The sequence below is a fragment of the Nanorana parkeri genome, unplaced genomic scaffold (assembly GCF_000935625.1).
Source record: "Nanorana parkeri isolate BGI_ZX_2015 unplaced genomic scaffold, ASM93562v1 scaffold960, whole genome shotgun sequence".
Classification (NCBI taxonomy): Eukaryota; Metazoa; Chordata; class Amphibia; order Anura; family Dicroglossidae; genus Nanorana; species Nanorana parkeri.
In genome coordinates this window covers 249,034-275,962 of record NW_017307228.1, presented here as the reverse complement: position 1 = coordinate 275,962, position 26,929 = coordinate 249,034, and the positions used below count along the sequence as shown (strand labels likewise).

The window sequence follows — 26,929 nt, the reverse complement described above, 5'->3', positions numbered from 1 at the left end:
CTGATGTACTTAATTAGCATTGCATGAACCAACTTCATTTTATTGAGAGCTTCATATTTTTTAAATTGTCATTTTTCTTTTGTCAGGATCATTCTTATTCTCTGAGCCACAAGAAAACAGATTTTATTGAAGATTAATTTTGTGTGGAAGTTGTGTGTGCAAGGGAACAAAAATCGTAATTTGACCATTTCTTATTCGTAAGCGACAACTGATCACATGACCCATTCCATTCTTTGTTTTCTACACCTTGCTACTGTTCGTTGTTCAGTAGTAAGGGTAAATGTAATTTACTAAGTAAATTACATTCAGTGTTCAACACCTAAACTTTTAATGAATACATTTGTATCACGTATAGAAACCAGAACTCCACACTGAAATGAAGAACGAAACCGCTGTTCTAGAATTTACTCTTCTGGGTTTTTCTGTCTTGGGTGAATCAAGATTTTTTCTTTTCCTTCTTATATTTACCATTTACATAGTTACTATCTCAGCTAACATCTTCATCATCATCCTTGTTAAAACTGATATGTGTCTCCATAAGCCTATGTACTTCTTCATTGGTGAACTATCATTTTTAGAGATCTGGTATCCTTCTGTCACCGTTCCTAGACTGCTCTGGGCTCTCCTGACAAAAAAAGATTCTATATCTTTTGTTGGTTGCATGACTCAGTTTTATTTCCACTTTTCCTTTGGTGCAATTGAAAATGTTCTCCTTGCTATCATGGCCTACCTGAAAATTTTCTCCTTGCTATCATGGCCTACGATCGCTATGTTGCTGTCTGCATCCCTTTGAGATATCTGCTTATCATGAATCCCGATGTTTGTGTTAAACTTCTGTTGGGTTCATGGGTTTTTGGCTTTAATGTAATCATTATTTTCAGTCTGCAAGTCTTCAATCTACCATTTTGCTTCCAGAACAAAATTGATCACTATTATTGTGACTTTGCCCCACTGGTCAAACTGTCGTGCTCCGAGACATCAGACGTAGAAAAGCTTTTTTTTGCCACTGCTTGCTTTGTCATTTTGGGCTGTTTTCTGGTTATTATCGTATCATACATCTCTTTCATTAGAACCACGGTGAGGTTTCCATCTTCGGAGGGTAGACACAAGGCATTTTCTACGTGTGCCTCTCATTTTGCTGTCGTTCTTTTGTTTTATAGTACATCTATCTTCATGTTTGTCCGACCCAATGCAGGCGATCTGCTGCATTTAAATAAAATACTCTCCATCTTTCCATCAATTGTAACTCCTCTGCTAAACCCTGTCATCTACACCTTACGCAATCAAGAGGTTAAAAAAGCCATGAATAGAGCAAGGAAAAGACTAAAAATTTAAAAGGTATGAGAAGCCACACTAAAAACCCTAAAAGGACCACAAATCTAAACAGGAATATCAAAATTAAAAGGTCCATAAACCTAAATAAACTGATTAAGGAGATCTGAACCCAAATACTAAAATCTGATATAAGCTTTAACATGTGAATGTAAATTCCCAAGTTGGCTTTTTAAATCTGCAAATTTTATCACACAAACATGTGTTGATCCTGCCATTAAAACCCTTATTCAGATACTTTCTGTTACAGGGTGACAAATATTTCCTGAGTTGTGCTCCTGTGTTGTCAACCTCTCAAACCTGGTGGAGACTACAAGTGACTGAGCTGACTCACATTATGCTGGCATGGCCAACGGTTATCACTATCAGGATTCTTGTCCAGAGCAATAGGGTACAGCTTATATTGGAGCAGGTATAAATGTAGACTGAAAGGGTCTGAAAGACGCTGGAGGAGATCAGCAGCCATGAGATGCAAAAAAAGGGTGAAAACTGACCAGGTAGGGTTTATATCTACTTTAATATTTACATGGCAGTTTTAGGCATATTGGTGATAGAAAAGATTTTAGGGAAATAAAGTTTCCTTTCTACTGCAAAACTCCTAGGGCTTGTGCTTACAACTAGCATCTTCTGTCTACCATAAAACACACCTGTTGCATACAAGTTTTTGGTGCTATGTTGACAATTTGAGGTAGTACATTGGAGGTTACTTGTATTTCAGTGAGTCAGGTAAGTCATTGGGTCCATGATCACTTATACTTGGGCTTAGCAGGAACACTACTGAGAACTAGCCCTTTGTAATTTGGAATAATTTATCTCATGTTATGTACATATATGGCAGCTGCTGTATAGAGATTTGTTACTGAATTACTACTAGATACATGGTATGTTAAAGTTTATGCAAGTAGCTTCTTTCTTAATATTGGAAAGAGTAAGGCCCCTGTCAGATAGGTGGGCCTGATCAGGTCTACCGGTCAGTTTTTCAGGTGGACATCAATGGAAGCCTGATGTGACTCTATGGGCAGCCGGATGTAAATGGACATGCATTTGTTTACATTCGATTATCCCCAACTCCATCTAGGTCTGGAAAAAAAAAATTGAACAGAGGTCTGCTTGTTTTGGCGTAGAGGTAATCAGAGGTAAATGGACAAATGTCCACTTACATCTGACTCCCTATAGACCTAACATTGGTGTGTACAGTTCATTTTTTTTCCTTTATCACAAGATGGAGAGAAAAACTGAACAGACATGGAGGTCACAAGAGTGACATCTATGTTGTACTGCTCCAATCAGCAGGGGATCTGTGCATCCTGCTGATCTAAAAGGATGGCACTGATGTGAAAGGGGCTGAAGGGTGGGTTAAAACCGCTGTCAGATTTTATTTGCCAACTGTGTCTTACTGGGGAGGTATTCCTTCACTTCCTGCTCTGTAGACTGTACAGGAAGTAAGCGTTTCCTTTCCTATGGAAAAGGAAATCCTGCTTTTGCTGTCATTGGAACAAGTGTCCCCATTGGAAGACTTCAACTTCATTCCTGTTCTGGTGGCAACTAAAATTTTGGATTTCAAGTGACATTGGCGATTATGACAATTAGAGAGAGTACGCCTCCTTAAAGGGGGCACAGACATCAATAAAAATCTGATAGTGGTTCTAACCTTGCAACGTTCTACTCAAACGTAAAAAAAAGTTTTAGCCTTTAGTTATACTTTAAACCATTGGTGCCCAATAAGTGATCAACCAGCACTCAGCATGTGGCCTACTGTGCTCCACACCTATAACCCGCAATGGAGCACAGCGGGCTGCACACTGAGTGACAGTGGTTCTGTCAAGCTTCAGCACTGGAACTGCCAGCTGTCAGTGACAGTCAGGGTTTAGCACTAAGCCTAGAAGCTATATTAATCAGATTGTGAGCTTCTGCTCCTGCTGCCGAGCACTTCGTAGGATCTGTGGTTGGAGGCAATGTAAAAGCATAACTTAATTTATCCTAGGGTAAATCAAATACCACATGCATCAAAACAGTTCCGGGTGACACTTGCGTTTACTGCGTAAGCAAAGCCAATGCCATTTAGAATTTTATCACATTAAAATCAGACATGACTTGTTTATTGCAGCACAAATTAATGAAAATTAAATTACCCTGCAGCCCTCAGGACATGTCAGGGGCCACACTTGAGGCCCCCTGTATTCACAAAGTTGATCAGCACTGCATTAAGCACAGAGTTGAAATTTGTATATGGGAATGATTTTTCCTGCCAAAGGATTTATTTCTGTACCCTTGCTTTTGTCATCAAGATACAGAATAGATACAGAATAGCTGGGTCATTGACTTCCGCTGTAGTTGTGCTACAATTTAGTCAAGCACATTCTGCAAACCTGCTCATTGCATGTTTCTTCCCAACACATGGGCACTTCGTCAGCGATTGATTGGCTCCTAGTGATCACCCTTCCTCTCGCAATTTGATACTAATTTCTAATACCAAGTATCTCATGGAATGTGAGAGGGCTGGGGAATCCTGTTAAGAGACAGGCTATGTTCACTACTTTGCTACAATATCAAACTCCGGTGGTCTGTCTGCAAGAAACACACCTTACCAAAGAAAATGTCTTTTATCTTTCAAAACTTACATATAAACACGCTTTTCACTCCTCGTATTCTAGGGGAGTTAGTATTTTAATATCGGCAGTGTCATTTTCTTGCAGACAAGTTATGAGCGGTAATATCCACTTCAAATAACAAAACGCCAGGCGCAGATGGACTACCCTCTGAAATCTATAAAGATTATGGCCAAGTGCTTTTAACTGAGTTATTAGCAGTATTCAATCGTGCGTTTGAAGATGGTTCACTGCCCACTTCTATGGTAGAAGCAATGATTATTGTGCTGCCTAAACCAGGTAAAGATAAAATTAAAATTATTGGCTAAAATGCTGGCCAATCGTTTATCAAACATTATACATAAAATTATACATGTAGATCAGTCTGGATTTATTCCAACTAGATCTACTGCAACAAATATTAGACGCTTATTCCTTAACATGCAGATCCCAATAAACAACACAGGTAACAGGATTATTCTAGCATTGGATGCAGTTAAGGCATTTGATAGAGTGGAGTGGCCATACCTATGGTCGGTATTAGAAGCCTTTGGTTTGGGCCCCCCCTTTATTAAATGGGTTAAATTACTGTATGCGGCACCCAAGGCATGTATTAGCCTAAATACATTTATTTCTGGGTCATTTACTCTAAGTAGGGGAACCCGGCAGGGATGTCCACTGTCGCCATTGCTTTTTGCTTTAGCAATAGAGCCTATGGCAATTGCAATAAGACAGAATAAAGATATAGTGGGATTTGAGAGAGGCGACAATGAAGATAAAATCAGCCTTTATGCTGACGATGTACTTTTCTTTTTGGGAGACTCAGGAAGGTCATTGTCAGCTCTAATGTCTTTAATCACATCCTATGGCAGGCTTTCAGGGTTAAGAATTAACTGGGATAAGTGTCTAATCTTGTCATTAGATCCCATTTCGGAACCAATATCATCCTTTGCATCCCAGATACAGATAGTAGATACTTTTAAATATTTGGGAGTGGAGATCTCGGCAAGAATTACAGACTATCCAAATAATATAATATTAAATATTAAACCTCTACTGTTAAGGTTTAAGCAAAAAAGTAAAAGTTGGTGTAAACTTCCCCTTACGGTTATAGGGAGGGCAAACTTGATCAAAATGGTGTGGGCGCCACAACTATTATATGTTCTGCATAACTCACCGATTTGGATTAATTTGAAATGGTTTGCTAAAATAGATACTCTTTTTAGGCAATTAATCTGGAAGAGAAAACATTCTCGAATAAAACTGAATACGTTACAGAAGGCCAAGGAAAATGGGGGTATAGCTATACCTCACCAAGACTATACTTTGTAGCATCACAACTACAACAGATGCTAGGATGGGGCAATATTAGCGGTGAAGATCCAGTCCAAGCAATTTTGCTGTCTCTATCATCTAAATACCCTCTTCTCTCTCAGTTAGAAGCAGGTACTAACAAGGAATAAAGTCAGGAGGTACTATGTATATATGTTTGATGGGGGGTTGGTGTTTCTTTTTTTTTTTTTCTTTCTCAGGGAGGAGGGAGGGGAAGGGTATACTAGTAGAACTAAAACTAGGTTTAACATTTAATTTGATCTGCACTTCAAAATTTAACCAAATGATTGCTTGAAAGCGAACTTCAACCTCAAACACGTCAACGTGATGACGTTGACACGTTTGGGGAAACGCGTCAACGTCAGCACACACAGGAATTGTCCAGTGGATGCCTTACTGCATGTCAGCTCCCATTCCATGCCTGTGTAACACTCATGTTTGTGAGTACCATTTCATCTCCTTTTTACTTCATGCTTATTGAAATAAATTGATCTGCACTAGGAAAGGCGCTCCCTTTGTGTTTACTTTCCAGATTCCCAGCTTTCCCGGCTTCTTTGGGGCAGCATCCTGCAGTATGCCTGAGAAGATTTCCCAGTGAGGACTGATAGTTAGTGGCGCTTCATTGTTTTTACTGTATTAAATATGCACAATAATAGGAAATAAGATATGGTTGGGGTTACATACAGGTAGTTTTTTTTTCTATGCGTGCGGGTGGTTTGTTTATAAATGTGTATGAATGCGTGTATAGGTACGTATGTATTTATATATATGGACTAAAACACCTTTTTTTCCCCCTTTTTTTTTACAAACTATTAGGGAAGAGAATAATTTACACATGTTAAAAGTACTAATTATTTGCTTTTGATAGCACATCACAATATATACGAATGTTTAAATGTACACAAATTACGATTATGGTTTTGAAGGAAACATGATATGCCAACGGATAAAATATGAAATACGTCCTTTTTTTGTGTGTAGGTGTATGTATGTATAGGGGTATATGTATATATATATGTAAATGTGGGTGTGGGTGTGTATGTATGTATATATATGTATATATATATATAAGGGTAGAAAGTGTTGATAGTATTATCTATCCTCTCCTTTGCCTTTTCCCTTTTTTTTCTGGGGATAATGTATGTAGGTCGATTGCTTGTATGATATTTGAATGTATTTTTAATGTAATGTTTTGTCAAGAAATGAAAATTGTTAATAAAAAGGATTAATAAAAAAACCATTTCTAATACCAAGTCTAATTCAGGTACTCATACTAACTTCATTCAAAAATGCATATAGTGTTTTTTAATAAATGCATTAATTTGTATGTTTTTTTTACGTATGCCTGGAGTTCTGCTTTACAAATTATCAATACATAATTTTAAAAATGAATTGGTTACATTTTAATGCAAGATCCTTTATAAACCTAATTTATACAACATTGTTTAGAGCACGGTTCCTAAACTTTTGATGATTAGAAACTTCCATGGATTGCCCAATATGTCTCCATACCCACGTTGAAACCATCATCACCAGTCCAGTTAGGTACTACTATGATCTTGAAAGATGCCAATGGCTTGATTTTTCTTTACATATGGATGGCTGGGAACAGAACAGCTGAAAGAAAATCATCAGGGCTCATCATATTTATTTGTATTTGTAAAAGGCAAATAACAAATACTACAAATAGTGAGAGATTTCCTGCACTTTCTGTACAATCAAAACATGTAATGAATGTACAGTTACTGACAATGTTCCGTGCAGTTCCACCTTTACAGCAGTATTTTTTTAAAAACATGCCAGCAGTCTACATGAAGCAGACATATGCAGTTGATGTATATGAACACAGAAACTTACATTTTTTGTTAGCTTTCCTCTTCATATGCTCATGAAAATGGCCGCCTCTGTGCTGTGCAAACAATGTGTTATATCTTTCTTTGAGCTTTGCACCAAGCCCACCCCCTCACCCCAAAAAGTGTATTGTGTGCAAAGGCAGAGCTGGTGTTTTGTGATCATTTCACAATGGGTGTCAGGAAGGGGGGCAACTGTTTTCAGTCTGACCCTCGTGTCAGACTGAATTTCCAGTGGAAAAAATGTTGAATTACTCTCACCTTTAGAGACCTTTTCCTTACTTTTTGTGTCTGCAATTCTGGAAGTGAAGGAGAATCTCTCAAATGGCATATAGGTGGCAGGGGCTTTATCTATTTGGTGTGCAAAAAATCTTTTGGCTTTAGAGGAACCCATATATTCAAAATGACAACAAAGGCACCTTTAGAAATGTTTAGTAATGACAATCTACAAACAGATAATGCTAGATAGTTACATTATTACTGCTTTTTATTTTTTGCATACATTATTTTTCTTTTCTTCCCCAGTCTTCGGACAATGGCCATTTTAACTAAGGGCAGGTTACCAGATCTCCCTTTACTTCCTGGAACTCTGGAACATGTGACTAGGACATGTGACCATGCACATCATCTCAGAGGAGGAAAATGCCTTTCCCTGAGAGCCTGTGAAACTACAGATGAGATTTTCCCAGATTTCTGCTATTGTAACTTTCCCAGGATGCAGTGATGTGGCTTCCTGTACATTGTATAGTGAACAGCAGGAAGAGTTTCTGATTGTATATTGGATTTGGGGAGGACATTTTATTTATGCCTACCGCTTACATCTTTTATATTTATTCTAACACATGCAGTGGCGTCACTAGGGGAGTGCGGCCCACACCTGGGTGACACCAAAATGACTAACACCCCTGAAAAGTCGGGCACTCGGTCATTGACCAAGAGCCCGACAGTTGCAGGAGAGAGGAAGGGACCCAGCGGCATACCTTATAACGCTGGGTCAACGGGTGAAGTTCCCTCCTCTCTCTGCCTGCTTATAACAACGCGTGACGTCACACGTGTGCCAGTATCAACCCCTGAACACATGATCATCAGGACCTACAGTCTGGGAGTAAAAGATTACTAACTGAATGATGTTAGTGGTAAACAGTGCATGACTATTTCGCTTCTAAAATATGTATTTGAGAAGAACATTACTTTAGAGCAATAAAACAAAAACAGTTTAAGCACAAGTAGCTTAATAATTCTTGTTTTCAGGACTATTCTCTGATTTGCAGGGATCACACTGGGAAATTAGTGAAATGTCAGGAGAGTATGTCTAGACAGAAATAAACACTGCGGTTACTTATTTAAATCTAATTAGATACAACCATTTCTTATTGCCTTTTCTTACTAATAGGATGCAGTCTGTGTATTCATTTTACTTAGACACTCTCATTGTAGAAATGTGTAGAATGGTACATACATTTAGAACTCATCGGGGGTCAATATAGTAAAGAAAAGAAAGTGTGATCGGTAAAATTGTACTTATAATTATCCAGCCATATCTAAAGGATTGGAATATCACTTCTACAAAATTTGATAGTTAATGTGATGACCGCTTGGATTGACTAACTTTAAATCAACCCCATTGCATGTGCAGATCTTTCATAAATATACCTAAAGATAAAAGATATTCCTGGCCCTAAAACAACTGCAGATACTCTGTAGTGATGGAGATGCGTCCTAAAATAATAATAATTCCTCGTTTATATACACACATTCGAGTAACCTTTATAATTAATCGTGTTTGTGTTTATTTTTTCCAGTTGCAACTGTCATAGTGAGTTTAAAGATACTTTTTTTAAACTGAGATTTCTAAAAAAAAAATGAATCTTTCTAAAACAGCCTTTTTGATGTCCTTTCATGTACAATACCCACATTTTAAGGAGAACAGGTTTAGAGCGTGGTGCAGAGAAGATTTTGCCTTTCCTTGTTTTATCAATTAGGGTTGCTTTCTAAAACATCCTTTTAAGGACTACTAGTTTAAATTATGACAGAGTATGATATGGCAAGCATCCCATGTGTGAGCGTAGTATAGAGACTGCTGCTTTACTTTCATGAAGAATCCTGTTATAATCTTATCCCACAAGTTGGTGAAGAAGGTGGATTTACAAAAGGCAAATAGGCTGTTCACTTTCCAAGGAAATTTTCCTTTAGCATAGGAATTGAGGTGAAACTTTGCTGACTTCCATCATCCAATTATGTGCAAGTGAAATAATGTTTTTTTTCCTTGAATTGGGAAATTGGGCAAGTGATTGGTTAATTTTTGCAAAGTGAATTTTCACCACATTCACTAAGCTATGGGAAAACTCACTTGCAGAGTGAAGTCTATTTTTATTAGTAAATCAAACCCAGAGTCCTTTAAAAGTTAGAAATAAGGATGATTGATGAGACCTATATGTAGGGTTTCATAGATACCAGGTACAGTACTCGGTACAAGTACGAGTACATGTACCGATACTTTTGAGCTCCAAGACTAAACGAGAGAAAAATTAAAAAATTAGGAGGCAGCTGTCATTTGTAAGGAGCACACGGAGCTCCTGGGATTTGTACATCTCTGTTTTAATGTACGATTTTGTTTTTATAAATATAAATAAAGGGATGCACAGATAGCAGTTTTGCGAGTACGAGTACTGGTACTTGCCGAGTACTTACAAGTATGAGTACTGATACATTTTTGTTTATTGTCATGTGACAGTTTTTCTAAATCAATACAGACTAATGATTTCAGGACAGTGGTAGAGTGCCAGAGCCAGGTCCCAGCTGCAACCGCTGCAACCCTGATAGTTCTCATGAAAATGCCAAGTATCTGCACTGGTACTCAAAAAGTATCTGTGCATCCCTACCTATATGTATTACGAAAGAGCAGATTTTACTTCTTTATGGAGTAAAAATCAAGCATATCCATAGTAAATATTAGGGCTGCCTGTCAATTTTTCAGGTGGCCCTGAATGGAAGTCCAATGGGCAGCCAGATGTAAATGGACATGCGTCCTTTTACATCTAATTACTCCAGACGCCATCTAGTATAAAAAGGCAAATCACAAATACTACAAATAGTGAGAGATTTCCTGCTCTTTCGGTGCAATCAAAACATGGAACGGAGGTACAGTTACTTACAATGTTTCTTCATGTCAACTGAGACATCAAGTAAATTTCTGTACTTTAAGTTAATTTCAAGAATAACATTTTCTTATGCAATAAATCCTGTTTCACAGAAATAAATAGTTGTGAAGAGAACCAAAATATGAATTGCCTCAATAGAATCTCATCTAACACATTTTTTATTATTCAGAGGTACAGTCTTTCAGCTCTATCGTTTTGTTCCCATACACCCAGGGCTATAGATAATAACCCCTGGTTGAGAGAAAATAGCAACCTAAATGTTAATTTGGTATCGTTTTTTTGCTGTAGTTTTCCTGCTAAACATAGTGAATCATTTACAACAGAAAATGTAACCAACTTGACCACACTAAACTTTTTGTTTTGACAAATTTTGATATCACAAATATTATTCACAGAGAGGGAAGAGCATCCTTCTAAAATGTATAAGGATATTGGAAGCTGTATGCACTGTTGTTAGTTCTTATATGTTATAGAGGAGCTCTGGAAGAAACTGTTTTATTTTTCATTTTGTATGGGCAGGGGAAGGATTAAAACTTTTACAAATATTTAGTTTGCTGTTTTTGTCCCCACTGGAGTGTATTCCCCTCACTTCCTGTTTTACACAAAGGACCACACATCTGCCCAAAGCATGTGAAAATTTTTGCATCTTATTTTTTGTGTCCCTTTTCCAAATTCAAATTTTTGTTATATACCTTACACTATGAATGGGTCAAAGTGTCCATCAAAAAGCATTTATAAGGAAAAAGAATGTAGGGTTAGATCTGAATTTAAATCTGGTGTACAAAGATTTCTTCCTTGTTTTATTGGGAGCTTAGTTCTATTTACTTCCAAAGGTTCATAGCCAAGCAGTCTACCAGGTGCAGCCACAATATATAGATGGCCAAAAGTGCAGCAGATACGGGAAGGTGCTTGGTTGAGTAATATAGAGAACCTGTACTCTGACTGACATCCTCATTCTGTATGGTGGCTCCCAGTGATCAATACCTGGAGTGTAAAAGGATGGTTGCCTACCTTTGCCTTATCTATAATGTATAAAAGTAGGAGCAATTTTACTTGCTGAAATTTTCATTCAGTCTTAAAAGATTGTTTTGCTGAAATCATTTCGGGTGTGCTTTGCTTATAATCTGATCAGAAAGGTCAAGAGTATTTTCTCTTCCTTGAAGCAAGGCACAAAATCCAAGGCTAACATTTCCTGGCTTCCCAGAAACTTTCATAATTCCAAACAGTTTAGAACTCTTAGAAGCTTTGATTAAGATGAATATTTCTTTAGAATCTCTACAATGCCATCTTCATGATCATTACATGGCAATATATACAGAGGTGTGTCATTCTTCTCAAAATTCCTTTGGCAGAATCTCAATAATTCTTTCTCATCCATATTCCATACCTCCTGACCATTGTCACCACGAATGAAAGTGATGCAAATCCAAAAGTGTGAGTAGTTACCATAACAGCACTAGATATGGCAAGCATCCCATCCCGAGCGAAAGGGAAATTTTCCAAAAGGATTGCATGCTATGATGAAAACTATCTAAGAATGGATTTGCCTCACTTTTGAGCCATTTCCACTCACTTTTAGAGACATTTCCTGTTGTGTCCATAGTGTTGGAAGCAAATGGGAATAAGTATGTAAATATATTATTTATTCTAAACACAAGCTCCTAGATATATTTTCTGAGATGTTTGGGTCACAGTCCTTTGGGAAAGCTCATCATCTTAGTTTATAGTGAAAGCACATGCGCAATACATTTAATTATGATCACTTGTGTTGGAGTGATGTGACTTCCTGTACATTGTATAGTGAACAACAGGAAGAGCTTTTGATTGTATATTGGATTGGGGGAGGACATTGTGTTTATGCCTACCGATTACATATTTCATATTTATTCTAACACATGGCAATTAGAACCTACAGTCTGGGAGTAAAAGATTTCTAATGGAGTGATGTCAGCGGTAAACATGGCATTAATCTTTCACTTGTACAATATATAATTAAGGAGAACATTACTTTAGAGTAGGGATGTCCCGATACCACTTTTTCAAGACCAAGTACAAGTACTTCCCCTCATGTACTTGCCGATACCAATTACCGATACTTTTTCTTGAAGGGGCATGTGACATTTTTTATAAAACAATACAGACTAATAGTTTTAGGGCAATTTCTTTATGATTATGAAGATCTTTAATTTAAAAGACTGTCCAATGGTATTGGTGTGGTTCTTATTTGCATGTTGTGGCGATGGGAGGGAGTGCATCGCTGTGGCTGTGCCTGGTGAATCTGGCTGCCTTGTGGGAGGCAGTGCTTTGAGGTCCTCATTTAGCTGCCCAGCAGACTGCCCAGAGAACCTCAACAAGCGCGATACCACTGGGCAACCTGAAGCTACCTTAAAAAAAAAATTATAGCGCAGATATCTGCGCTATGTATCCGGGTATTTTCACAAGTATTTGTGAAAATGCCCTGTATCGGTCCCGATACCGATACTGGTATCGGTATCGGGACATCCCTAATTTAGAGCAATAAAACAAAAACAGTTTAAGCACAGGTAGCTTATTCCTTCTTGTTTTTAGGCGTCTTCCCTGATTTGCAGGGATCACACTGGGAAATTAGTGAAATATCAGGAGATATTTAACTACAGATACTCCTCGCTTAACGACTTACCTGTTTTGCGACCACTCGCACTTACGACCGTCCTCCGAGCGACCTCCGACCTCGCGCGTCAGCGCCAGTGCGATGTGTCGCCGGGGGAAGTGACGTCCTCTGTTCTTCACAGCGTGTCCCCGTGAGTATTTTCATTGCCCGATGTACAGTACACTGTTCAGTACTGTACATCGGCAACACTATACAGTACTGTACTAATGCAGTACAGTACTGTATAGAGTTCCTCACTTAACGACCAATTCGTTTAACGACCTGGTCGTAGGAACGGAACTCGGTTACTTATTTAAATCTAATAAGAGACAAGCATTTCTTATTGCCTATAGTTTGTATATTGCTTATAGTCTGTGTATTTATTTCCTTAGACAATCTCATTGTAGAAATATGTGGAATGGTACATTCATGTAGAAATCATTAGGAGTCAATGAAGTAGAAGAATAGAACGTTTGATCAGAAAAATTGTACTCACATTATCCAACCATATCAGAAGGATAGGAATTTCTCTTCCACACAATTGCATTGTTAAAGTGAACACAGCTTGGACTGGATGTTCATTCTACTTCAACCCCAATCAACCCTATTGCATGTGCAGATCTTTCATCAATATACCTGAAGGTAAAAGATTTTCTTGACCCTTAAACAATTGCAAGTACTCCATAGTGATCAAGCACCTCATAATCATTTACTCTTCTATATAGACACATTTGAGTAACCTTTATATTTCACTGTGTTTATTTTAGTGTTAAAAGCATATTCAGTATCTGTATCTGCTGACCGCATGCGAAGAAAGCAAATGAAAATGGGAAATGATTTAAACTCTCAAATTGTCTATTAAATGGATATGCATCACTGTTTAATGTTAACTGGTTTTCTCTCTCTCTTTGTCCTGTTTGTTGTATTTTCTGAACAAGAAAATAGTGTAACACTCCAATGGGGACGTCTGTTCCAGTGGCAGCTGTCTAATAGGTAATTCTCTACACTTTGAAGAGATTGGTGCTCACATTCTGTTGTGTCACTTTGTATAGATTTCCCCTCACTTCCTGCTGCATCTCCAGGACAGGATGGGACATCTCACTGGGACAAAGTCAAACAGAACACACTGGCAACGGGTTTTGATCCTTCCCTAATCTATCCAAAATAAAAAAGAAGTTATGGCTTTAAAAATCCTTCATATGAAATATGATAAATGTTGCCACGTTAGGAAATAATTTGGCAGACATGATGTAAATGCACTTTTGGCTGTATTCAATTGGCTGTGAATCTACAGTATGTATGGGACAATCATATCAAACAATTACGCACGACTTGGAACCTAATGTTGATGAAAAAGATTGTGAGTCAAACAAAAATAGATCAAAATAGTCAGCCCACGTCAGTTATTATCCACCAGGATTAACGTCACTATTGCAAATACATAATTGAAAGTACTATGATGTTATTTCACTGTATCTGTAAACAACTGAGCAGTCCAGTTTGAGCAAATGTCCATAAAAATGGTTTGTTGCACATCGTAGCACAGGATCCTTCATAAGCCTAACTCATAGATACATTGCCTAGAGAGTATGATATGGCAAGCATTCCGAGAGTGAGCATGGTACAGGGATTGCTGCTTTGTTTTCGGCCTGTTATTATCTTACACCACAAGTTGGCGAAGGTGGTTGAATCATATAGGCTGTTAGCTTTGCAAGGGAATTTTTACTGTACAAAGGAATTTTCCCTTGGTGTAGTAATTGAGGTGAAGCTTTGCTAACTTCCATCATTCAATCATGTGCAACAAAAATACTGGTTTTCAATTTTCCTTGAATGCGATTGGGTAACATTTGCAAAGTGAATTTTCAACACATTCACTAAGCTATGGGAAAATGCCCTTGTGGAATACAAATTCAGCATATTGATAACAAATATTAGGAATAAGAAAATTGAAATTGTGGCAAAAACTGATTTTGTTTTTTAACATATCCCTTTTTTGGTGAAATGCATTATAGTCAGTGGGGAAAGCAAATATAAATCCACCATACTGATCGTAAATATTAGGAATGAAATTTTTTTTAAGTTTTCACTCACCCAAAACTGTGGGGGAAAAAATGAAAATTTAAAACAAATTTCCGTATTTTGGTGAAATGCTATGGTAAGGATGGTTTTAAGGGTGCCATGGGTTCTGAACATTACCGACACTCCTTATAACTTCCCTGGAAATTGTGGCAAAATGAGATTCTCTTCAATACCCATCTTCAAACACATAGATTTTGATTTACTACAAAGAAGAGGCCATTCACTTAACAAAAAGTGAAATTTAAGAAAAATAAACATTTTCTTTTTTTTTTGCTAGCACATGCTTGGATAGTTAAATTTGGAAAGTGCAACAGCCTCTACTCCTTTAGTATATGTAATATATCTCAAATGACAAACAGTGGTGATCAATACTCAGTCAACCGTTTCTTTTTTATTTTCAAAATGGAAGGATTGTGCCCACCCAAACAGAGAGTAGAGATAAAGCGATTTTGGTGAAATTGCAGCAAAGTGGAAACTACATTTCACTCACTGACCTGCTAAGGTAATATTTGTTTGAAAAAAAATCTACTTTTTTTTCTTTATTTGGAGGGTGTGTTTTTCTCGTTCATGTTTCCCAAGCTAGCCATAATTGTCTGTTTACACAGCTAAATAGCTAAAGCTCAAATATACACACAATATCCCCTCACCTGTCTACTCGGTTTAAATAGGGCCACACAGATTTTCAGTTAAAATATTGGTAATACATTTGTTGTTTAACTAAATTTATTTTGTTGTGAAAGCTTTTAAGAAAACAAGTATTCATTAAAACTTGCACTATTTGACATATTCATTTAGCCGGTGAAAGATGTTGCCTATATTTCCACTTTCCTGTTACTATCTATGGCTATCTGTTACATAATTTTACTGTTAAGGGAGGACAGTATGAAGGCAAACAGTATTTGTTGTGCTCTCTCTTTACAAAACCCATGATGTTCTCTGGATTCTGTGGCATAGATGAAAGCTGGATTAAGTCTTAACTTTAGTAAAACAGTCAAAGAGAGCTGTTTTACCTGCCAAACAGATTTCTATCTCTATTTTTCCAGTTCTAAGATTTACACAGGTATGTCAAACACCACAACACTGTTTGGAAGGGAAAGTTGTCTGATTTCGATTTGCTGTGGCTGAGCAACACTTACAGTTCTTATGGTTTTTCATGAAATGTATAATACCTGTACACAATTAATATTAATTCCATATCTACCCAAGTAAATGCAATTCATTTTACTTGCCTAGAGTGCATTTCCCCCTGTGATTAGACTGCAACTGCGAAACTTTGTAGCAAGTCATAAGGTAAAAGGCTGCAGTAGAGGTTGATCTGGTTCAGACATTTTTTAACACAGCCAATAACTGTAAACCAGGACCTCAGTCCAGGAAGTAGATGCTGAATCTGGATGATGCCTGAGCAAAGCTGGCTCTAACCATTTTGAGAGAAAATAAAATAAAGGAACTATCGGAGAGAGTACTGTGATTTCCTGAACAAGTACTACATTCATGTAAGTGTTACCCTTCTCATTACTTAACATGCATGCACTTCACATTTGAAATGTATCTGTTGTTAGGTCCACTTCAATCAAAGCAGTCAGAGAAGGTGGCTATTTTATAATTAGAATCTTAATTATAAAAAGTGGTTATATATTTTTCTAATTTTAAAATAATGCTAAGGTGCAAAGTAATTAAAGTAATAAAAAAAGTTACAAATGTTAATTAAACAAAATCAGAGACGTGCAGACGTCTCTAGTCCCAGCAAAGGTCAGTGTTTCTGTTGTCACAATGGGGACTGTTGTGGGAAAAACTATCTTTACTGATAATAGCAATGTGGAAATAGCTGCAGTTACCAACACATAAATATTCAAATAGACAAAAAAAAAAAGAACAATGATAGAAATAAGTATACAACCTCAAACACACCCTTTAAAAATTTAAAAGAAAACATGTAATCTTTCAAAAAACAAAAAGGGTAGAACACCTAGAGCACAATTTGCTTATGCAGCTCAAAGTGTGGAACTGAGAATTTCTATTTTGGCAAAATGTTTGGTAATTTTGCATCACAATCAACTTTGCTGAAATCACTCCACTCCTCCATAGTTATCCTCTTTTGTCAATGTAGATGAACTACAGACAGCCAGTTAAATGAACCAATATACGATCTTCAAGTGAACTTAGCATAGGCTAAAAATAAAGTAAAGCCAAACTGTTTTTTTGGAGTTACTTCTCTTTTGGGCCAAAGGAGTATATTTACTAATGTACCCCTGTGACAATATTGTCGGGATCTACCCAGCTGCCTGATTGACAGCTGTCTCTGCCTCGCAAGAGCCAACAGAGCCATAATAGGTATATATGGAATTATTGTGGCTTTTTGTACTTTTATTTTTTTTCAGATCGCCATGGCAGCTAACCAGTCAGTTGTACCTGACTTTCTTCTTTTAGGGTTTTCTATTGAGGGGCAGAGAAGATATTGCCTTTTTGTTGTTTTACTAACTATCTATATTGCCACCATCACAGCAAATGTCTTCATCATTGTTATCATCAAAGCAGACTAGCGTCTGCATAAAAGAATGTACTTCTTCACCGGTGGACTCTTGTTCCTTGAGCTCTGGTATCCTTCTGTTACAGTCCCTAGACTCCTGTGGTCTCTTAAAACAAAGGACCAACACATTTCTTTAACTGGTTGCATGACTCTGTTTTATTTCCATTTTGCACTTGGAGCAACAGAAATGTTTCTTTTGACTTCAATGGCGTATGACTGATATGTCGCTATTTGCAATCTGCTGCGTTATTTGTTTATCATGAGTTCCGCTGTTTGTACTATGCTCATACTGGGATCTTGGATATGTGGATTATTGGCTTTATTGGTCCATGCTTAAAAATATCCACTCTTTGGTACTATAAGGGGCATAAAATAGATCACTATTATTGTGATTTTGCCCCAATGATCCGCTTGTCCTGCTCTGATACAGTGAAAGCCAAGAATGCATTTTTCTATACCACACTTTTTATTACTGTGGGTTGTCTTCTCTTGATTTTAATATCGTATACATGGATTATTCTAATGGTCATCAAATGCCCTTCTGCATTTTCCACTTTTGCTGCTCATTTACTTGTTGTTATCCTTTTCTATGCTACAATAATGTTTATGTTCATCATACCAGCTGGCCGTAATTCCCTTCAATTTAACAAGATGGTCTAAGTTATCCCATCTATAGCTTCTGAATCCCATAATCTACACCTTAGAGAACCAAGAAGTGAAAGAAGCTGTGTGAACATTTAGGCCTAGTTTTGTAGCATGCAGAACATACAGGATGCATAGGAAGAACTTGGTGCATCAGTTGAGCCATGTACACATACAGAATTATATGACAGAATTTATTTCTACACTGCAGCTTTTATTCCATGTTTCAAACTGATACGTTGCTACTTGTAACATGGAATAAAAAGATAAAGACTTTCCCTTTTAGTTGCTTTTCAGTTTTCTGAAGAACATATGAATATATCTAAAGCCAATTTTTTTTAATTTAGATAGCGTGGAGAAGGATTGGAACCCCTGACAGGTTTTTATTGCTGTCTGTGTTGCACTGGGGTGATTAACACTATCTATCTGTCCTGGTATACTTTGCCACTGCAACATAAAATAATAAGAAAATCAGAAATATTGAGATGTCACAGGAACAGGTATAGAGTAAATCTTGCAAAAGGAACACTTGTTCCACTGTCAATGGTCTAAGAGAGTATTTCCTGTGCTTTGGATAGATTTCTCTAACTTCCTGTTCTGTCTCAAGACAGGAAGTAAATTAAAATTTCCCCGTTAGGACACAACATTTTTACATTGTAAGAATATTCTAAGCTAGATTAAGACCAGAAATACATAGAAATGTCCTGTGTAAATGATGTGATTCTAGCAGAAAGCTGTTACCTATGGTGTCAAAAGTTGGGTGCCTACAGGCTGCAGTGATGAAATTTCAGTCCTGCCAGGCACCATAGACTTTAATAGTATGTCGGATTGCAGCTTGTCAACCAGTTTATATGCTTTCTGTTGAAGTAATGTCCAGGCCCCAGGTATATTTGAGCTTAAAGAAGAGCTCAATAGAATTTTACCACAGGTTGTGAGGAACTGGTCAGTTTCTATTTGAGGTAAGTTTAGTCTGATGCTTTCTCGGAAAGAGAAAATGGCCAACTGCTCTCTACAATGTCTTGAAAGCAGTCTCAAGCCTTTCTAAATCCTTTAAATGTTCACCCTCCCCTGTACATTTCACCTTCTATTCGTTCCTCTGCCAATACATTTCGTTATCCATTATTGGAGTAAAAAAGAAATGCCCAGGTTTGGGGAGCATGTGATCTGCTTCCCTTCCTCCCACTAATAACTGTTTGGTGTCTGAGCATCCAAACCCCAGTACTGTCATATGGGGAAGAGGAGAGAGTTCTTAGCAATGTTTAAGCTCTGGCCAGAGCTTACACAATTTGCCCATGTGGGCGATCATAGTGGTGGGGGATCAGAGGAAATATAAGTAGTTATTTGGTTGAACCCTTTGCTTTGTACTGCACAGTTCTGGGCAATCAATAGTAAACATATATAATATTGGGATAGGTATACTTGTTATTGTTGTGAATGTGTACAGCAGCATTACCTGTAGATGTATCCACAATATGTAATGAATGGCTATATTGTTCTGTACCTGCAGATGCAAGAATAACTTCCATGTGGGCCATTATTTATTCCTCCGACTAGCACACCAAAAAAAAAAATGCAGAAATGGGTTAAGGAAGATGATTAAAAAAAATGAATCTAAAGTGGTTGATTAACTAAAGGCAAATAGGCTGTTCACTTTGCAATGGAATTTTCACATTGCGAGGGGATTTCACTTAGCTTAGTAAATTAGGTAAAGCTCTGCTGACTTCTTTTATCCAATCACGTGCAAGCAAAAATACTGTATTTTTTCATTTTCCTAGCACATGATTTTGTATTTTTTGCAAAAGCAATGTATACAACAAGTCAGGGAAAAAGCCTTTGCAAAGTGAACATCCTATTTTCTTTTACTTAATCAACCCCAAAGTGTCAACTATCAAATCTGATATCCAACTAAATCTGTGCTTTGCCTATGCAGGAGCATTTAGTTGCTTCAAGTTTAAATTAAAGATTATACAGAGATAAGTACTCTTTTCCTGCCCATCTGTGACAGTGCTGGGTACCTGAGTAACCAATCACCAAGCAAAAACACTGTCACATGGGAAGATGGTGAATGAGTCACATGCTCCTTCTACTCAGAAGTACAGGGTATTTGTTTTCACTCACATTGTCAGAAAAGAATGGTGGTGGAGCGAAGGGAAACTGTCAGGGTTATTCACAAAAGGGTGAAGGGTTTGGAGAAGAAAGGAGAAGTGAACAATCTAGGACAACATAGCTGATTCGGAAAACGTCTCCAATTCAGCTCACTTTCCAGTTCAGCTATGTTGTCCTAGATTGTTCACTTCTCCTGCCTTCTCCAAACTCTTCACCCTTTTGTGAATAACCCTGATAGTATGTACAGCTGTTAGTACAAGTATTAAAAGGAACCTTTTGCTTTGCATAGGCAAAGGATAGATTTACCTAAAATGCCTTAAATCCAGAAGTGTTCTTTATAATTGCAAGCAAAAGTTTCTAATATGCATGGAATCGGGTAGAAGACATAAGAAAACTTGGCAAACGTATTCATTGATAAACTCCTAGACTATAAAACTAATTATTTAGAAACGAGAAGAGAAGTTTGTGCTAAGGAAGGTCCATTGAGACCAATAACTAGCATAAAAGTTTCCTTAGGGAAATTTTTATTTTCTTTTTCTATAACTAAAAGTATTCCCATGTATGAAGATGATTTGGCTGTGTTTCAGAGTGGAATATTTATAAGTAATGGCCACTTTTACATATTTATATGAGGAGTGATATTTCTTGCCTTATTGATGCAGAGAGACTTTTTTGAAAACCATAAAGAGTTTCTTACACAAGATCACCAAACACTGATCGGTAAAGATTACAAATATAAATTATTGTAATGTTTCCATAAATTACTTTAACATTTTATGTATATGTGATGCTTATTGTAGCCATACCATTCCATATGTATATGTATAAAATAAAAAATATAACAACTATAATGTTCTGTACATTTTATTTGTTCATCACAAATACTAAAACAAGGAATAATAATTATGAAAATTTGAATAGATACATATTTTTATATCAAATAGATTATATTTAAATTCTATGCACTTCATTTAACAAGTGCTGAAGGATCTGTTGAAACAACAAATGTGTTTTATGTAAAAGGAATGCTGCAATGAGAGAATATAGAGAATTATATTGCTGTCCTTTTTCTGGAAATGTTAGTTGCTTTGCTGTCATACTGTTCCAGTTTGGTTTACTAAAGGAATAGAGCCTGTTCACTTAGCAAACTGAATGTTCGCTGATCTAACATTCACTTTGCAATCTGAACTGCATCAATTCTTATTTTAAACCAAACCTACTGCTTTAAATGCACATTTTGTAAAATATTTCAGTAAAATAATTTGTAAAAGTTCACCATTTTGATTTTTGACAATGCAAACATATAGAATAATATATTTCTCTTCTGCTTTATAAAGTAAAAAAAATTATAATTAGACAACTGGGCCATTTAACTCTTGCCTGATTTTATGTTTCTAAATTCTGCATTCCTTAATCCCTTCTATTAAACTGTTTGCTGAAAGAGAATGAAAAAGACAACTGAGGAACCCAAGGAGAGGAAAAAAGGAAAACAAAAATATATATATGTGCGTTCCAAACGCAAGGCTAGTGGATCAACAATTCATAAAATCCTTAGAGCAGGATAATTCAGTGTATATGTACACACATGTAGTAAACTGTTTTCCAAATGGACTCTCGCGTTGTTAATAAAAACTATCAAAGACCGAAGGATTCCCACTAATCAACGTTATTAAAGAGGCCAGATGGAACACATGTTTGTTTTAGTCAACAGTGAAAAAAAGCCATAACTTGTATGTTTATATAGAAAAATATAAATGTTTTATTATTACACCCTAAAAAAGGGCCCCAATCACATATACAGTATGTGTAAATATGCAATTCTAAAATAGACATTGGTCCCCATAAACCCCACCCCACCCCCCCACATAAAAGACAAAACAAAACAGATGGTAAATGAAAAAAACATTTGGCTCAGTGAGCATTACTGATGATTGTCCAGGTGTAGGATAAGTAATTACTTATCACCATCCACTTGGGATGGAAGCATATGTATACTTGATAAGCAGCCAACTTAGATACCTATGTGTCCGCATAAGTGGAATCCTTTCCTTCAAGAGGGCATATTGTAGAAACAAATCTCCTGAAAAGGCTTTGGTTGGTGGAGTGCCATTTCATAAATAGAATCTCAAGAACTGAATTTGTATATCAGGAACAACTTCATAGGAGTATGGTGATGATACCCTATGCATCCTGAGGCGCTTGATACAACAAGTGCCCTGTTACACAGTGTCCATGTGGATAATATTGCAGAAAGAGAATGCAGACAAGCTATGCTGGGGTTGGACTGTGTGAAGAAAAGGAAAGAGAGGACAACCTCTAGCCTTAACCATGTGACCTACTACTACAGTTAGTGGAAAAGTAAGCAGGCTTCAAACTAAAGTAATATTTCTGAAACATTTCAATGGAGGTCCAGGACATAATGCGGTCATGCACAATGTACACAAATCATATTTCCAGAAAGCATCCCTATACAAAAAATCGTTAGACAACCATTGTTGGGGTGGCAATATTTTTTTACTTTAATAATATTTAAATCCTAACCCCAAACAATTAGTTTTATTTTCAAATTTTGGATAGTTTTGGAGAATTAAAATCTCTGCTAGTTTATTTTTATTTCCGTCTCTTTTTTGTTGTATGATTTCCCAATACATATTGTCTTGATAGGTACTGAGAGAAAATCTCTCTAGTAGGGACACTTAAAGTGTACCTGTGTCTAGACTGTGAACATTAAATTATGAACAAGAGCTTTGAAACAAGACCTCACTGACCTCTGTAGCTGCAGGCCCTGTGGAGAAAGTAATCTTCTGAAGTTCACAACCGAGACTCCAAAATCACAGCTCTTCTCCCCTTAGGCTGATGTCACAGCCTAATCAATGGGGATCAATTACTCCACAATTCCTGCAGCTACAAAGGTTAGTGAGGGTTTGTTATAAATACTAGGGCTGCGGAAATTAACGATTAATCCCTCGATTAATCGTCAATTTTTTTGATCGATCAAAATTATTTTGATCGATCAAAGTTCTTTTGATCCGTACTCACCTCTCCGCCGGCTTCCGGGTCTTCCGTCGGAGATCCGGTGACGTCACGGACATCGACGTCACCGGACTCCTCCCCCTTCCCATCATTACCCGATGGAGCTGCTTGGGCCGGTGAGTACACATCCCGGCCGGGAGAGAAACACTTTTTATAGGAAAGATTTAATCTGCTCAACCGAGGGGGGAGAGGGCACCTCCCTGAAATGAGAGGGACACCTCCCTGAAATTGCTTATTTCAGGTTGGGATCCCTGGCATTGGCCTATACACATACAGCACAGCAATGAAGTAATAAAATAAACTAGGATCACACGAAACTAGCACGTTATTATTCTGAGTTGCCCCACTTAAGCGGCGGCCATATTGAGTGGGGCACGTGAGATTAATAACGTGCTGGATTAGTGTGATCCTAGTTCATTTTATTACTTCATTGCTGTGATGTATGCATATAGGCCAATGTAGTTGGATCTGTATGTGAGTTATAATTAATCGAAATTAATCAATTTAAAAAAAATTCGATTAACCTCCCTGGCGGTATTCCCGAGTCTGGCTCGGGGTGAATTTTTCATACCAGGAGCTGTAACCCCGAGCCTGCGGCGTCCTCTGCTGTGCGCGGCCCGAAAATTAAACTAAAAGTCAGATGATGGCATCTAACTTTTAGTTTAGTTTTCGGGCGTCACCGCCGGCTGGAAATTCAAAAGTGAAAAGTTGTGTAGAAACCACTCTTTACTTTAGACATTGCAGGTTTCTGCAATACGATGAGTCAGAATTATTCCTATGAAATAAATATGAGTAGACGCCCTCTACACTTGCCTGCGATTACTATAATAAAGCCATGATGACTCCACAACAAATATAATCTTTATTCTTGTTGTTACTTCACACCACTAGACCATGTCATGTTCTTTCTGTCTTTTTTGCCTTTTTTGTAGTTCACCATGTTATCAGTTAGACATAACAATGAAACAGTCATAAAAGAATTTCTTCTGATTGGATTCTCTGTTCTGAAAGAGAAAGGACTTTGTCTCTTTATAATAATTTCAGCTATATATGTTGTTACAATAACAGCCAATGTCTTTATTATTATAATTGTCAAAAGTGAAAGACGTCTTCACAAGCCTATGTATTTCTTCATTGGTGGACTTTCATTCCTTGAGATTTGGTACCCTTCAGTCACTGTCCCCAGGCTCTTGTGGTCTCTTAAAACTAAAGAAGAAGCAATATCCCCAGCTGGATGCATGGCACAATTTTATTTTCACTTTTCTCTTGGAGCAACAGAAATCTTTCTTCTGACTGTAATGGCATATGATCGCTATGTGGCCATCTGCAACCCCCTTCGCTATTTAATTATTATAAGTCCTAAAGTTTGCACTATACTCATACTTGGGTCCTGGGCTTGTGGCTTTATTGCAGTGGTTACTCCTTGTGTGCAGATTGCAAACCTCTCATTTTGTAGGGAGAACCAAATTGATCATTACTACTGTGACTTGGCCTCATTACTAAAATTGTCTTGTTCAGAAACTTCAAGGATTGAAAAGATGTTTTTCTGCCTTAGCTTGGTCATAATATTAGGCTGTTTTTTCTTAATTATTATATCTTATATTTGTATAATAAGGACAACTCTGATGTTTCCAACTGCTATAGGGAGACGCAAAACATTTTCTACTTTTACCTCACACCTTATTGTTGTTTTGTTATTTTATGGCACCATCATCTTCATGTTTGTCAGACCCAGCACTGGTGGACTCATGTACCTGAATAAAATAGTTTCCATCATTCCCTCAGTAGTTACTCCTCTTTTGAATCCAGTTATCTACACTTTGCGCAACCATGAGGTGCAAGAAGCAATGAAGAAAACTGCTCAAAAATTTATTTTTCCATTAGAGAAGGATGGTATCTGTGGCAAAATAAAAATGCTGAAAACAACTGATTTTATTCAAAGTGCCTTATATTCTTACAGAGATTAGCAAACCGCTTAAAGCTAAGTACATGAAAAGTATTTTTTGAGTTACTGACGTGGAACAAAACTCCTGATTGGCAAGCAACTTCTGAGCCAGTGATTTGGAAAGCATTAAAACATATTGGAGTTGGAAAAAGTCCAGCGAAGGGCAACCAAACTAATTAGGGGTATGGAGGACCAGAGCTACGAGACGAGGCTACTAAATTTAAACATGTTCACATTAGAGGTGAGGAGATTAAGGTGGGATATGATTTCCATGTACAAAATGTTTAATGGTGGTAGCAACATTAGCGATAAACTGTTTAAAATTAACTCCGTTACAAAAACTAGAGGCCATCACCTAAAATTGGTGGAAAAAAAAATTCCAGCACAAGGGGCGAAGGGGGTTCTTCACAGTAAGATCAGTTAGGGTCTGGAACTCACTGCCACAGGCGGTGATTTCAGCAAATAATGTGGAATTGTTCAAGAAACTTTTGGACGATTTCTTAAGGGACCGTAATATACAGGGGTACGGGTACTCCTAGAATGAGATCCTAATAGGTTGGACTTGATGGACTAATGTCTTTATTCAACCTCAAATACTATATATTAGACTGGATGGTGGCCAATTGTGCATGTAGCCGGTCACATAGTATATAGCTCCTGCTGCAGACCCTTTTTCCTCTCCATTGCTGCACTATAACCTCCATATGGCTCCTACAGAAACCAGAACTCTCACCTGGGGTGCCATTTTCTTGAAGGGGCCTCCAAAGTCCAATAGTTATACCCTTAGACCCCCACATCCTCTTAGGGATTCGACATGGAAAAGAGGTTCTCGTCAACATGGGGGCTGGTTTTCCAGGTCTGTACTTTTTAACTTACTGATGTGGAACAAAACACCGAATTAGCAAGCATTTTCTGAGGCAGTGATTCAGAAAGTATTAAAAATACTAGACTGGATGGGGTTGCATGGCAGAACGTCTGTAGCTAGTCAGATCATTGACCAAATATGACCAAGCCCATAGGCTATAAATGATGTCATCCAGCATCTCTGCCCCTTTGTCCACATTCATTTGCAGGCCAGGAATAAGATTTTGGCATCCATCTTTTGTTAATTCATAAGCTAACATTTCACTCTTGGAGTCTGGTGCTCCTTTAAAACATATACAGCACCCAACTTGTTTAATAAGACTTTGCTACACATAAAAATCCTAAATATCAGGGCTTCAGTAAATATGCCCCTTTGTTGGATAAAATATTTCCAATAAATATTATTGAAAAAGGCGGGACTTACCCGTTTGTACAGTAATATCTCTTGAATAGTTAAATACATTAAGCAACTCCAAACTGAAATTAAGCTTCCAAGTTCTATTTTTTTAGGTTTGTCCAACTCTGCCATACACGCACTAATAAAAAAAAAAACTCACTGACCTAACAATAAACAAAATGGACCTAATTTATAGCTCAACCTCAATATATCTATATTACTGTACTTGCCTGGTCTAACAGTCTTGCCTTACTATCATGTAAAGAAAAATGGATACAGGACGTGGGTCGTATTAGCTTGAAGCACTGCAGGGGGTATCTCAGAAGTCTATATCCCCCTCCCTAAGACTTACCCAGCTATTCCTATTGCATAGGGTGCACCAGCCCACCAAAGGCTATATTGTTTCTCTTGCAGAGACTCCCCACTGTGTCCTAGTTGCTGGAC

The 26,929-nt window shown here is 37.4% G+C and overlaps 2 protein-coding genes and 1 pseudogene across 2 annotated transcripts; all 3 read left to right on the top strand.

Annotated features, from left to right (window-relative positions):
* Positions 1-376: 376 nt before the first annotated feature.
* LOC108795341 (olfactory receptor 5V1-like) lies at positions 377-10,118 on the top strand. Its single transcript, XM_018566575.1, has 3 exons — positions 377-699; positions 732-1,077; positions 10,080-10,118. Exons 1-3 carry the CDS (start codon positions 377-379, stop codon positions 10,116-10,118), a joined length of 708 nt encoding a protein of 235 aa, XP_018422077.1.
* A 7,237-nt stretch (positions 10,119-17,355) lies between these two features.
* Positions 17,356-18,158, top strand: LOC108795340 (annotated as a pseudogene).
* A 6,059-nt stretch (positions 18,159-24,217) lies between these two features.
* LOC108795339 (olfactory receptor 6F1-like) lies at positions 24,218-25,246 on the top strand. The gene has a single exon (XM_018566574.1). The coding sequence runs from the start codon at positions 24,218-24,220 to the stop codon at positions 25,244-25,246; it is 1,029 nt and encodes a 342-aa protein (XP_018422076.1).
* The last annotated feature ends 1,683 nt before the right edge of the window (positions 25,247-26,929 follow it).